Raw genomic sequence first — 14,870 nt, forward strand, 5'->3', positions numbered from 1 at the left:
AGCCCCTCACCACAGATTCCCCAGCAGCGGAGAGTGCAGACCATGTAAAGCTCCAATGACAACGGTGGGACTGGAAGATCCCACCGCTGGTCCATGTCAGGCTCTGGGGACCCTGGTTCGAATCCCGTCACGGGAGATAGTCGAATTTGAATTCAATAAAAAATATGTGGAATTAAGAATCTACTGATGACCGTGAAACCATTGTCAATGGTCAGAAAAACTCACCTAGTTCATTAATGTCCTTTAGGGAAGGAAATTTGCCATCCTTACCTTATCTGGTCTACATGCGACTCCAGAGCCACAGCAATGTGGTTGACTCTCAGGAGGTGTCAGAGAGATTTTTAATTGGTAATGGGTTGAATGGTTATGGGGAGAAGGCAGGAAAATGGGGAAGAGGAGCATATTAGCCATGATCAAATGGCGGAGTAGACTTGATGGGCCGAATGGTCTACTTCTGCTGCTATAGCTAATGAACTCTCAACTGCTCTCTGAAATGGACTAGCAAGCCACTCAGTTTCAAGGGCAACTAGGGATGGGCAACAAATGCTGTCCAGCCACCGACGCCCATGTCCCACTAATGAATAATAATTTTATAAACTGAATATTTATTGGAATATACAATTATAGAATTACCTCCTGGGTGATAACTCTTGCTAACCTGGAATGAATGGATACTGGGAACACCCAGCCCTACCTTGAGAGGAGACTAGAGAATTGGGATAATTCCATGCATCCAGTGGGGAGTGCTTGGCATCAAGGATTGCAGGTAGGAGATAGGATTGTGATACCTAACCCCCATTCTCTGCATCCATTCCCTGATGCCAGCAGATTCCAGAAACACGGTGGGATGGGAAAGGCTGGGATTGTTCCCCATGGAGCAGAGAAGCTTCTGGCCAGAGTTAATGGAGGTGCTTCAAATGATGAGGGTTTGAGGGAGATATTGTTTCCACTGGCAGGAGATTGGTACGATGTGGGGATGCTGGCGTTGGACTGGGGTAAACACAGTAAGGAGTCTAACAACACCAGGTTAAAGTCCAACAGGTTTATTTGGTAGCAAAGCTAGTGGCGTTTGCTACCAAATAAACCTGTTGGACTTTAACCTAAGGAGATTGGTATCCAGGGAGACACCAATTTAAGGAAATTGGGAAAGGGGGTGGCGGGGGAGTGGAGGAAGAGATTTTTATTTGGTGCACAGCAAGCAGTGATCTGGAGGGCATTGTCCAAAACAGATTCAACAGAAACTTCCAAGAGGGAATTGGATATATTTTTTATTCATCCGTGGGGCATGGGTGTCGCTGGCTGGCCAGCATTTATTGCCCATCCCTGGTTGCCCTCAGATTGCTAGGCCATTTCAGAGGGCAGCTGAGAGTCAACTATATCACTGTGGCTCTGGAGTCACATGTAGGCCAGACCAGGTAAGGACGGCAGATTTCCTTCCCCAAAGGACATTGGTGAACCAGATGGATTTTTCCGACAATCGGCAATGGTTTCATGGTCATCAGTAGATTCTTAATTCCAGATTTTTTTTTGTTTATTGAATTCAAATTCCACCATCTGCCGTGGCGGGATTCGAACCCGGGTCCCCCAGAACATTAGCTGAGTGTCTGGATTAATAGTCTAGCGATGATACCACGAGGCCATCACCTCCCCACTTTAAAGAAAAAATGTACATGAGTGCGGGGAAAGAGCAGGGTAGTGGCACTAATTGGATAAGTTTGTTCAAAGGGCTGACACAGGCATGATGTGCTGAATGGCCTCCTGTGCTGATTCTAAAAGGAGTGACAGAACGACCCATGATGGCGCCTGGAATGTGAAGCTTTTGGGATCCAGGCTGACCCTCTGCGGGCATTTTGATTTCCTCTTTCAGCTGTTCGATATTTTCCTTATTGTTGATCAGAGAAAAGCTGTCACTTCTCAGAATCACATTCTTTTATGCTTGCTTTCCTCACAGTGCAAGTTAATGTCCCCAGTTGGACATTTTCTTTCTGTACTCATCACGGTGAGTGACATTGCTGCTGACATTGGCACCAAGAGGGATGTTGTTTTCTGCAGAGTTTGTGCATTAATCCAGCCTTTTATTCCACTGTCCTCAAACTGAAAAGTTTACACCAAAGTCGAATGAAGGATACAAGAAGCTTATACAAGGAGGGGAAAGAGAGAGATACTTGACAAACCTTCAGACAGCTGTTGCATTTATTTGCTGTGAATACAGATATTGAGTACAAAAGCAGGGAAGTTATGCTGAACCTTGATAAAGCTTTGGGATAGCCCAGGAAATTACCGACCGGTGAGTCTAACCTCAGTGGTTGGTAAGCTGATGGAGAAGATCCTAAGGGACAAGATTTATGAACATTTAGAGAAGTTTAGTATGCTCAAGAATACTCAGCATGGCTTTGTCAAAGGCAGATCGTGCCTTACGAGCCTGGTGGAGTTCTTCGAAACTAAACACATTGACGAAGGGAAAGCGGTAGATGTGGTTTATATGGATTTTTGCAAGGCGTTCGATAAGGTCCCCCATGCAAGGCTTCCAGAAAAAGTGAGAGGGCATGGGATCCAAGGTGCTGCTGCCCTGTGGATCCAGAACTGGCCTGCCCAAAGGAGGCAGAGAGTGGGTATAGATGGGTCTTTTTCTAATTGGAGGTCGGTCACCAGTGGTGTGCCCCAGGGATCTGTTCTGGGACCCTTGCTGTTTGTCATTTTCATAAATGACCTGGATGCGGAAGTGGAGGGATGGGTCGGTAAGTTTGCTGACGACACAAAGGTTGGTGGGGTTGTGGATAGTCTGGAGGGATGTCAGAAGTTACAGAGGGACATAGATAGGATGCAAGACTGGGCGGACAAGTGGCAGATGGACTTCAACCCAGATAAATGCATCGTGGTCCATTTTGGCAGGTCGAATGGGATGAAGGAGTACAATATAAAGGGAAAGACACTTAGTATGGTAGAGAATCAGAAGGACCTTGGAGTCTGGGTCCATAGGACTCTAAAATCGGCCCCGCAGGTGGAGGAGATGGTTAAGAAGGCGTATGGTGTGCTGGCCTTTATCAATCGAGGGATTGAGTTTAGGAGTCTGGGGATAATGATGCAGCTATATAAGACCCTCGTCAGACCCCACTTGGAGTACTGTGCTCAGTTCTGGTCGCCTCATTACAGGAAGGATGTGGAAAAGATTGAAAGGGTGCAGAGGAGATTTACAAGGATGTTGCCTGGATTGAGTGGCATGCCTTATGAGGATAGGCTGAGGGAGCTCGGTCTTTTCTCCTTGGAGAGACGTAGGATGAGAGGAGACCTAATAGAGGTATATAAGATGTTGAGAGGCATAGATCGGGTGGACTCTCGGAGGCTTTTTCCTAGGGTGGAAATGTCTGCTACGAGAGGACACAGGTTTAAGGTGCTGGGGGGTAGGTACAGGGGAAATGTTAGGGGGAAGTTTTTCACACGGAGGGTGGTGGGCGAGTGGAATCGGCTGCCGTCAGTGGTGGTGGAGGCAAACTCAATAGGGTCTTTTAAGAAACTCCTGGATGAGTACATGGGACTTAATAGGATGGAGGGTTATAGGTAGGCCTAAAAGGTTGGGATATGTTCGGCACAACTTGTGGGGCCGAAGGGCCTGTTTTGTGCTGTAGTTTTCTATGTTTATAGGACATCTTGTGGTGCAGTGGGTTAGCGGCCCTGCCTCTGAGCCAGAAGCTCCGGGTTCGAGTCTCGCCCCAGGACTTGATGGCCAAGGAAGGTGCGTTTATGACACGGCCAAAACAGGTCAAGCTCCGAACACGCCAATGGCCGGTGGGAGAGATTCCTGGTCTGCCACGTTTGATGTGAAGTGGCGCAAGCTATAAGCCCCTGATGACAGACTAGCGGGCTGTTCTGGGAATTACTAGCTAAGAAAATGGATGAGAGTCTGGGTTAGTGCAACCACTTGGTAAGGGAAGAGAATTGGAATTTCTAAAGCACTGGTTGAGGCCTCAAGTAGAGGATTGTGTCCAGTTCTAGTCACTGCAGAGTAAGACGGACGGAATGAGGGTGCAGGGGGAGGTTTAGCAGAATGGTTCCAGGGACGGGGAGATTTTAACTACAAGGGTTGGAGAAACTGATGTTGTTCCCCTTGGAGCAAAGAAGTTTGGGGGGAGATTTGTTTGAGATGTACAAGATTATGACAGGTTTAGGTAAGATAGACAAGGAGAAGCTGGTACACGGACTTGACAATATAAATGTAAGATTTTAGCCAAGGGGGGAATGTTGAGGAAGAATGTTTTTACACAGCGAGTGGTACTGACCTGGAACTCTGCCTATGAGGGTAATGGGAGCAAAGACAATCAATGCTTTCAGTAGCAAATTGAGGGAAATGAACTTGCAGGGCTATGGGGACAGAGAGGGATGGGGAGGGTATGGCAGGGGGCGGTGGGGGACTGACTGGATTGCTCTTAAGAGAGCCAGCATAGGCTGGATAGATTGAATGGCCTCCTAATAAGGTGCCACACAAAAGGCTACTATGCCAGATATGAGCTCATGGTACTGGAGGTAATATTCTGGCATGGATAGAGGATTGGCTAACTAACAGGAAGCAGTGCATGGTGATAAGGGGCTGTGGTGAACCATCGTTGGTTCCCACTGGATAGTGCTGAGCCAGGGGCTGGCCAGTACTACAAGGATGTACATATGTTACTGTTGGGTTGTGCTATTGTTGCTGTTGGGGTTAGGGTGGGGTTGTTACACCTTTGTACTGTAGTGTTGTGGCACATCCCAGTCGGGCTCCGCCTCCTGGGAGAGGTATAAGAGTCCCTGCTCTGGCCGGGACCCCTTCAGTCTGGGATAGTGTATATAAGTTCTGGTAGCTTCGTTAACAGTAAATAAAAGCCTTTCATTTACTGAGCTTCAAGCCTCATGTCTGAATAGCGCATCAATTTTATTTACTGTCGTTAAACTCTCGTCGGAAAAAAAAAGAGAGTATGGAGCAAATTCTGAAGCCGGAACGCCTTACGCTAGATCCACGACCACTGGCTGAAGTGTTTCGAAGACTACCTGGCAGCCTCCGCAGCGGTCCCACAGATGATGACAGACTCCGGGTCCTCCATGCGAGGGTAAGCGACACTGTCTACCTCGCGATCCGTGCGGCTGAGCAGAGCATGTACGACCTCGCCCGAGATGCGTTTGTGGCCGGGGTCGGATCGTCGTACATTCGACTTAAGCTGTTGGAGAAGGGTAACCTTAATCTTACCCAGGCCATCGAGTTAGCAGAGATGCTCGAGTCGGCCTCCAAGAGCTTAGTTTATATCCGGAGGACCATGTGGAGACAACGTGGCAGGAGCAATCGCAAATCCCTCCTTGTCCCTCGGGTTCGAAATGCTGCGTAATGGCGTGCTCACACTCGGGCCAGACGACGGCTGCAGCCCCGAGCGGCCCGCGGTGCTATTTCTGTGGGGGAGCGAAGCATACTCAGCAAAAGTGTCCCGCTAAAGCTGTGTTGTGCACCGTATGCGGTAAAAAAGGGCATTATTCAAAAGTGTGCCGATCTAAACCCAGGAACGGCAGTGCAGCCTGCGATTTTTCAGAGCTCGGGTCTTCATCGTCGAAGTCGTCGTGGGATTCGTCCACGTGCGAGACCAGGACGACGCCATTACGGTCGACGGAGTCGGAGGAGTATGACCACCAGGGGTCGCTGAGTTTGGCGCCCTCACCCACGTGCGATTCATGGGGGCAGCCATGTTCGTCGACACTGTCCATGAACGACCAGCAGGGGTCCTCCTCATCGACTTCAGCTGCCTGCAGTGGTGCTCATGAACGAACGGTGGCGTCGATCATCCTGGACCAGGCCAAGCCTCATAGACTTGACAAATCTATGATGAATATCCAGGTAAATAACCACGTGATTTATTGTCTGTTTGACAGCGGGAGCACTGAGAGCTTTATCCACCCAGACACTGTGAAGCGGTGTGGACTCCAGATTCAACCTGCCAAACAGACAATCTCTATGGCATCAAGGTCCCGGTCTGTTGCCGTGCTAGGGAGTTGCGTGGTAACCTTGAAGGTGCAAGGCACAGTTTACGAGCGTGTCAAGCTCCTTGTGTTGCCGTATCTTTGCGCGCCAATACTTCTCGGACTAAACTTCATGGTCCACTTGAGGAGTGTAATCCTACAGTACGGTGGGCCACTCCCTTCACTGGCAGTGGGAAAGCAGCAGCAGCCTCCAAATTGCCCAATGCACCCCACCTGTAGCCTCTCGACGCTGAAGATCACCACACCCTCCTTGTTCCAGAATCTGGTGCCAGGCTGCAAGCCCATCGCGACTAAAAGTAGGCGTTACAGCACAGAGGATCGGATCTTCATTAGATCTGAGGTTCAGCGGCTCCTCAAAGAAAGGATCATACAACCCAGTGTTAGTCCGTGGAGAGCGCAGGTCGTGGTGGTCAAGAGCGGGAACAATCCCCGGATGGTCATTGACTACAGTCAGACCATTAACCGATATACGCAGCTGGATGCGTATCCCCTCCCGCGCATATCTGATATGGTCTATCGGATTGCGCAGTACCGGGTGTTCTCCACCATAGACCTCAAGTCTGACTACCACCAACTCCCCATTCGCCCAGAGGACCGACAATACACGGCTTTTGAGGCGGATGGTCGCTTGTATCACTTTCTCAGGGTTCCCTTTGGTGTCACCAATGGGGTCACGGTCTTCCAGCGTGCTATGGACCGAATGGTGGACCAGAACGGGCTGCGGGCTACCTTCCCGTACCTGGATAATGTCACCATCTGCGGCCATGACCAGCAGGACCACGACACAAACCTCCTGAACTTCTTACGCACTGCATCTCGCCTGAACTTGACCTACAACAGGGAGAAGTGTGTGTTTCGTACGCGCCGATTAGCCATCCTAGGATATGTGGTGGAAAACGGGGTCATTGGCCCTGATCCAGACCATATGCGCCCCCTTTCTGAACTTCCCTTGCCCGCTAGTGCAAAAGCACTGAGAAGATGCTTAGGCTTCTTCTCTTATTATGCGCAGTGGGTTCCCAACTACGCGGATAAAGCCCGTCCGCTCATTAAGTCCACGACTTTTCCCTTAACGCCGGAGGCCAGATTGGCCTTCGATAAATTGAAAGCCGACATCGCGAAAGCCACGATGCACGCGGTAGACGAGTCCATCCCCTTTCAGGTGGAGAGCGATGCATCTGATTTTGCCCTGGCCGCCACACTTAACCAGGTGGGCAGGCCTGTCGCCTTTTTTTCCCGCACCCTCCAAGGCCCCGAAATCCGGCATTCAGCGGTGGAAAAGGAGGCCCAGGCCATTGTGGAGGCCGTCAGGCACTGGCGCCATTACTTGGCGGGAAAACGGTTCACCCTGATCACGGACCAGCGGTCCGTGGCGTTCATGTTTAACAACACGCAGAAGGGCAAGATCAAGAATGACAAGATCTTGCAGTGGAGAATTGAACTCTCCACCTATAACTACGACATCATGTATCGTCCAGGGAAACTCAATGAGCCCTCGGATGCCCTCTCGCGTGGAACATGCGCTAGTATACAGGAGGACCGTTTGCACGCCCTCCATAATGACCTGTGCCATCCTGGGGTCACTCGGCTCTACCACTTTGTAAAAGCCCGCAACCTGCCTTACTCGGTGGAGGACGTCAGGTCAGTAACAAGGAGCTGTCGGGTTTGCGCAGAATGCAAACCGCACTTTTACCGACCTGACCAGGCACATTTAGTCAAGGCCACTCGTCCCTTCGAGAGACTGAGTGTCGATTTTAAGGGCCCCCTTCCCTCAACAGATCGGAATGTGTACTTCCTCAATATCATTGATGAGTACTCTCGGTTCCCTTTTGTTGTTCCCTGCTCTGATACATCCGCTGCCACGGTTATCAAGGCATTCCGTGATCTCTTTACCCTGTTCGGGTACCCCAGCTACATCCATAGCGACAGGGGCTCGTCGTTCATGAGCGATGACTTGAGGCAATTCCTGCTCTCATACGGGTTTGCCTCTAGTAGGACCACGAGCTACAACCCTAGGGGTAATGGACAGGTGGAACGTGAGAATGCTACAGTCTGGAAGGCTGTCTTACTGGCGTTGAAGTCAAAAGGTCTTCCAGTCTCCCGTTGGCAAGAGGTGCTCCCTGATGCGCTCCATTCTATTCGCTCCTTCCTGTGTACGGCAACCAATGCTACTCCCCACGAGAGGATGTTCTCATTCCCTCGGAAGTCTTCCTCGGGGACCTCATTACCGTCTTGGTTGACGTACTCAGGACCCGTCCTCCTGCGGCGACATGTAAGGGCCCGCAAGTCCGACCCGTTGGTCGAACAGGTCCATCTCCTCCACGCCAACCCTCAGTATGCCTATGTGGCATACCCTGACGGGCGAGAGGACACGGTCTCGATCCGAGACCTGGCGCCAGCAGGGGACGTAGCAACCCCTGTCGCTCCCATACCCCCAGTAACAAACCCTTTATCTCTTGTTTCTTCCCCGGACACGGCGCGGGCAGCATCGGGACCATTGTTTAACCATTTTACTCCCATGTACAGCTTGCCTGAGCCCAGAAGATGGTCGCCACCGCAGGGCGTGTCAGGATCCCCTGGACTACCGTCACCTCAGGGTCAACCGGCCTGTGAGTCCGTGGAAGAACAGCTGGACGCCGTTTTGGGGAGAACGCCACCACAAGTTCCTACTCCGGTGTCACCGCCGGTATTGAGGAGGTCACAACGACGGTGCAGTCCCCCTGACTGTCTGAACTTATAGACTGCTGACATTTTATTCTGTTTTTTTGTACCCCGCCGGCCTTTGTTCTCAAAGGAGGGGTGAATGTGGTGAACCATCGTTGGTTCCCACTGGATAGTACTGAGCCAGGGGCTGGCCAGTACTACAAGGATGTACACATGTTACTGTTGGGTTGTGCTATTGTTGCTGTTGGGGTTAGGGTGGGGTTGTTACACCTTTGTACTGTCGTGTTGTGGCACACCCCAGTCGGGCTCCGCCTCCTGGGAGAGGTATAAGAGTCCCTGCTCTGGCCGGGACCCCTTCAGTCTGGGATAGTGTATATAAGTTCTGGTAGCTTCGTTAACAGTAAATAAAAGCCTTTCATTTACTGAGCTTCGAGCCTCGTGTCTGAATAGCGCATCAGGGGCTCTTTCTCAGGCTGAAGGGCAGTAACAAGTAAAGCACCACAGGCCAATGATATGCAGGTTAGGTGGATTGGCCATGGAAATGGCTGGGGTTACGGGGATAGGTGGACGGAGGGGCCTTTCGGAGAGTCAGACTTGATGGGCCTGATGGCCTCTTTCTGCACTATAGGGATTCTATGGTTCTGTGCAATTTATGATTCTATCACCACAGCTGTGCACTATTTCATAGAATCCCGACAGTGCAGAAGGAGGACATTCGTCCCGTCGAGTCTGCACCGCCCACAATCCCATCCAGGGCCTATTCCCGCAACCCCACATATTCCCCTAACGCTAGGGTCAACTTAGCATGGCCAATCAACCTAACCCGCACATCTTTGGATTGTGGGAGGAAACCGGAGCACCCAAAGGAAACACGGGGAGAACGTGCAGACTCCACACAGACAGTGACCCGAGGCCGGAATCGAACCCGGGTCCCTGGCACTGTGAGGCAGCAGTGCTAACCACTGTGCCACCGTGCCACCCTGACATACAACCCAGCATTGCTGATGGGAACTCAATGGTACATTCTATTTCCTTCCATGCAGAGTATGCTGACGGGGTTGATGTTCTACAGGCCGGATAACCCTGTCGAATACTTGGAGAATTGCCTGAAGAAAGTGAAGGAGCTGGGCGGGCCAGACCGCGTACGGTGGGACACCTTTGTGGCCCAGGAAAAGAGAGTGCTGCCTCCTCTGAACGGCTGCCAGGCCAGGAGATCCTTGTTCCGAAATGGTAAATAACCTGCTATCTCCCCGCGCCACCCGCCACCACCCCCACCGCGCTCCCCCCGCCACCCGCCACCCCCCCCCCCCCCCCCCCCCCCCCCCCCCCCCCCCCCCGCCCCCTCACCCGGGATGGGGGCCTATCCAAACCAATCTTCTCGGCATTTAGTGACATTCCCAGAGAGGTGGGAGAGGCGGATCACTAAAAAGACAAATCACCAGAATCCTATTACCCACTAAAGGATGCGGGGAAGATGTTTCCATTAATGGGAGAGAGTAGGATCCGAGGGCACAGCCTCAGAGTAAAGGGACAACCCTTTAGAACCGAGATGAGAAGGAAATCTTTCAGCCAGACTGTGGTGAATCTGTGGAATTCATTGTCACAGAGGGCTGTGGAGGCCCAGGTCACTGAGTATATTTAAGATCGAGATAGATAGGTTCTTGTTACGGGGAGAAGGGGGTTGAGAAACTTATCAGCCATGATTGAATGGCAGAGTGACTCGATGGGCCAAATTCTGCTCGTATATGTCATGGTCTTGTGGTCTTCTGGTGCCCTGGGGAGCCTCATTCTCCAGTGCTGTGCTAAAGGAGTACCACACTCTCAGAGACACTGGGTGGAATTTTCCCGTCCTGGCCAGTGTCTCTGAGAGCGTGGCACTCCCTCAGCACAGCACTGCAGTGTGAGGCTCCCCAGGGCACTAGAAGATTGTAGCAGGTGGGACACGGACCATGCAAAGGTCCGTTGACCTCAGGCGGGATTTTCCGTCCTTGGGGCGAGTGCAGCCGGAAAATCCCGCCCACTGTCATTCGGATAAACCAAGGCTGCATCTGCCTGTTCCTGTGCTTCAGACAATGTCAAGAAAACCCTGCTCATCCATCCCACTTCCTGAAGAGCAGGAATGTTCCTCGCGCCAGCCTGGGTTGTGTGTTTGGAGCTTCTAGTTTTGGGGAGTGAAGTCACAATTCTCTAAGCTGAGTAAACAAGCGTCACCCAAACAAAGCGGGCATCTGGGAATGAAGCTCCATTAGTGAGGTCAACAAGGTTCATCAGAGGGGAGAACCAATCACAGCAGAGAGTGTTCTGAACACCAATTTTCTTCTTCACATATCAAGTTGTTTGAAAGGAGGTTGGGGAAAGATAGGAGGTCAGAGTTGAAAGGATTGTACAGTGTCAAACAGCTGATGAATTGACTGATAAAGACTGACCTCCCATGTCCCCTCCTGCTGATCTGTTTACAGTTCTGCCTGACGGAGCCAGTTTCCCTTATCGCCGCTATGATCGCCTGCCTCCCATTCACCAGTTTTCCATCGAGAGTGACACCGACCTCGCCGAAACCGCCGAGCTGATTGAAGAATACACGGTGTTCGACCCAGCCAAGGCGCGTCCCTGGATCATTCTGCTGATAGGTAACACCGAGGGACCGATAGTTCACTGGGGTGAAGGTTAAAATGAACAAGAGTATCTGCATAAAAGCAGAAATCTGAAACTAAAAACAGAAAATGATTTTGATTTTTTTTTATTTTGATTTATTATTGTCACATGTGTTAACGTACAGTGAAAAGTATTGGATAAACTCAGCAGGTCTGGTAATACCTGTGGAGAGAGAAACAGAGTTAGTGTTTCACCCGCATGAATGCAGTAGCACAGTGGTTAGTACTGCTGCCTCACCGAGCCAGGGACCCGGGTTCAACTCCCGGCTTGGGTCACTGTCTGTGTGGAGTCTGCACGTTCTCCCTGTCTCTGTGTGAGTTTCCTCCGGGTGCTCTGGTTTCCTCCCACAATCTGAAAGACGTGCTGGTTAGGTGCATTGGCCGTGCTAAATTCTCCCTCACTGTACCCGAACAGGCACCGGAATGTGGCGACTGGGGGATTTTCACAGTAACTTCATTGCAGTGTTAATGTAAGCCTACTTGTAACGTGAATAAATAAACTTTAGTTCTGTAGAAGAGTCACACAGACTCGAAACGTTATCTCTGTTTCTCTCTCTCCTCAGATGCTGCCAGACCTGCTGAGTTTATCCAGCGTTTTCTGTTCTTATTACAGGAGAATCTCCTACAGTCACTTGATGGTGTAGAGAGCATTTTGCTGACCAAAGAAATATTCTATCAAAGTTTTTCATCTTGTACTCATCAGGACAGACACAAGAAAATATCAATGGTAACAGGGGAAGGACAATTTATATTGAGGGAGAACTCTGGTTGGTTGGCCAGTGGACTCTGCTTGATAGAGGTATTGCCATTGAGAGTGCTGCATGGAACAGTTAACTTCCCAGTTTTGTTCAAACTGAGCAGGTGCACTCTGGTCAAGGCATAGTCCTGGGGAATGAACCAGAGTATAAATCATTCTGGTAAATCTTCCGCTGCACCCTCTCCAGCATCCTTCTTGAAGTGTATTAACTAGAACTGGGTGCAATGCTCTAGTTGTGGCCTAACCTACTGGGCAGCACAGTGGTTAGCACTGCTGCCTCAGAGCGCCAGGGTCCTGGGTTCAATTCCAGCCTTAGGTGACTGTCTGTACGGAGTCTGCACGTTCTCCCTGTGTCTGCGTGGGTTTCCTCCGGGTGCTCCGGTTTCTTCGCATAGTCCAAGGATGTGCAGGTTATGTGGATTGACCATGCTAAATTGCCCATTAATGTTCAAAGATGTGTAGGTTGGGGGGAATAGTGGGGTAAATATGTGGGTTAAGGTCTGGAGTAAGATGCTCTGTCGGCGAGTCGGTGCAGACTCGATGGGCCAAATGGCCTCCTTCTGCACTGTAGGGATCCTATGATTCTATCCAGTGCTTTCTACAGCTTGTGTGAGGTCCTGGAGTTCTGACAGGCGCTACATAAATGCAGAGCTTTCCTTTTGATATTGCAGGTGGTCCAGGCAGTGGGAAGGGGACCCAGAGTCTGAAGATTGCCCAGCGTTACGGATTTGAATACATTTCGGTGGGAGAGCTACTCAGAAGGAAAATGATCCATAATGCAACCAGCAACAGGAAGTGGAGTTTAATTGCCAAAATTATCACCAACGGGGAATTGGCACCACAGGTAAAACCGGAATGTAAGCCATTGTTGTATCGGTGACTGAGTACCACATGATTATTCCCAGCAGTGAAATCCCACAAGTGGGATGTATAAATAAAACACAAACTTGTATTTCTACCATGCCATTAATGACCTCAGGAAGTCCCAAAGTGTTTTGGAGTGGGTAAAAGTGCGGTCACTGCTGTAATGTAGGGGGTGCAGCAGCTAATCTGCAAAGGTTCAGTCAATTTGTGGGATTGGGTGGCATAATTGTAATGTCACTGCACCTGTAATTCAGAAGCTCTGAGGACATAGGTTCAAATCCCACCATGACAGCTGGTGGAATTTAGAATCATAGAATCCCTACAGTGCAGAAGGAGGCCATTCAGCCCATCAGGTCTGCACTGACCACAATCCCACCCACGCCCTATCCCCATAACCCCATGCATTTACCCTAGCTAGTTCCCCTGACACTAAGGGGCAATTTAACATGGTCAATTCACCTAACCCCCACATCTTTGGACTGTGGGAGGAAATCCACGCAGACACGGGGAGAACGTGCAAACTCCACACGGACGGTGACCCAAGCCGGGAATCGAACCTGGGTCCCTGGCGCTGTGAGGCAGCAGTGCTAACCACCGTGCCGCCCCATGGCAGTTGGCGGAATTTCAATTGTCATGAAAACCCATCTGATGCCCATTAGAGAAGGAAATCTGCTGCCCTTACCTGGTCTGACCTACGTGTGACTCCAGATCTATAGCAATCACTAAATCAAACAATCTGATCATTATCACATGGTGGCACAGTGATTAGCACTGCTGCCTCACAGTGCCAGGGTCCTGGGTTCAATTCCCGGTTTGGGTCACTGTCTGTGTGGAGTTTGCACGTTCCCCCCGTGTCTGCCTGGGTTTCCTCCGGGTGCTCCGGTTTCCTCCCACAGTCCAAAAGAAGTGCTGGTTAGGTGCATTGGCCATGCTAAATTCTCCCTCAGTGTACCCGAACAGGCACCGGAGTGTGGCGACTGGGGGATTTTCACAGTAACTTCATTGCAGTGTTAATGTAAGCTTACTTGTGACACTAACAAATAAACTTTAAGCTTGCTGTGCACAAAATGGCTGCTGCGTTTCCTACATTATAACAAAAATACTTCATTGAGTGTGGAGCACTTTGGTACAAATTTTGCGAAAGCTGCTACGTAAGTGTAACTTCATTCTCTTAAATGGGCATACCAATAAATTAATGCGCTAACTTGACATTTTACTGTTATCATTTGTATAAACCCATGCATTGAATGGGAAGTTGCACAGGTCAAGGTTCTCGAAAGGGCGGCACAGTAGCACAGTGGTTAGCACTGCTGCCTCACAGCGCCAGGGACCCGGGTTCAATTCCGGCCTCAGGTCACTGTCTGTGTGGAGTTTGTACGTTCTCCCCGTGTCTGCGTTGGTTTCCTCCGGGTGCTCCGGTTTCCCCCCACAGTCTGAAAGATGTGCGGGTTAGGTTGATTGGCCATGCTAAATTGACCCTAGTGTCAGGGGGATTAGCAGACTAAATTTATGGGGACACAGGGATAGGGCCTGGGTGGGATTGTGGTCGGTGCAGACGTAATGGGCCGAATGGCCTCCTTCTGCACTGTAGGGATTCAATGATTCTAACTGAAGAGATCTGCCTTGTTGTTATCTTCACTTTTCCCCATTCTTCTGGATAATATGAGGATATTTTGACGGTTTGTCCTCTGACCTCTGTCCCTCCTGTTTGAAGGAAACAACCATCACGGAGATCAAACGCCGTCTGATGCAGCTCCCAGACGCCCAAGGGTTTGTCATTGACGGATTCCCAAGAGATGTTGCCCAGGAGTTGTCCTTTGAGGACCAGGTATGGAGCACTTACTGGGTTCTGCTTTACAGGGGACTCCGCTGGATCATAGGAACCAGAGTAGGCCATTCGGCCCCTTGGGACTGCCCACTATTCAGTAAAACCATGGCTG

The 14,870-nt window shown here is 50.5% G+C and overlaps 1 protein-coding gene across 1 annotated transcript in view; it reads left to right on the forward strand.

Annotated features, from left to right (window-relative positions):
* Window positions 1–667: 667 nt before the first annotated feature.
* The window catches only part of ak5 (adenylate kinase 5), a 61,310-nt gene continuing 47,107 nt past the window's right edge, over window positions 668–14,870 (forward strand). Inside the window, exons 1-5 of the mRNA XM_078219446.1 lie at window positions 668–710; window positions 9,688–9,888; window positions 11,118–11,285; window positions 12,738–12,910; window positions 14,645–14,758. Of these exons, the coding sequence (XP_078075572.1) occupies window positions 668–710; window positions 9,688–9,888; window positions 11,118–11,285; window positions 12,738–12,910; window positions 14,645–14,758 (699 nt within the window). The remainder of the gene's footprint in view (window positions 711–9,687; window positions 9,889–11,117; window positions 11,286–12,737; window positions 12,911–14,644; window positions 14,759–14,870) is intronic.

The sequence above is a fragment of the Mustelus asterias genome, chromosome 8 (assembly GCF_964213995.1).
Source record: "Mustelus asterias chromosome 8, sMusAst1.hap1.1, whole genome shotgun sequence".
Taxonomy (NCBI): domain Eukaryota; kingdom Metazoa; phylum Chordata; class Chondrichthyes; order Carcharhiniformes; family Triakidae; genus Mustelus; species Mustelus asterias.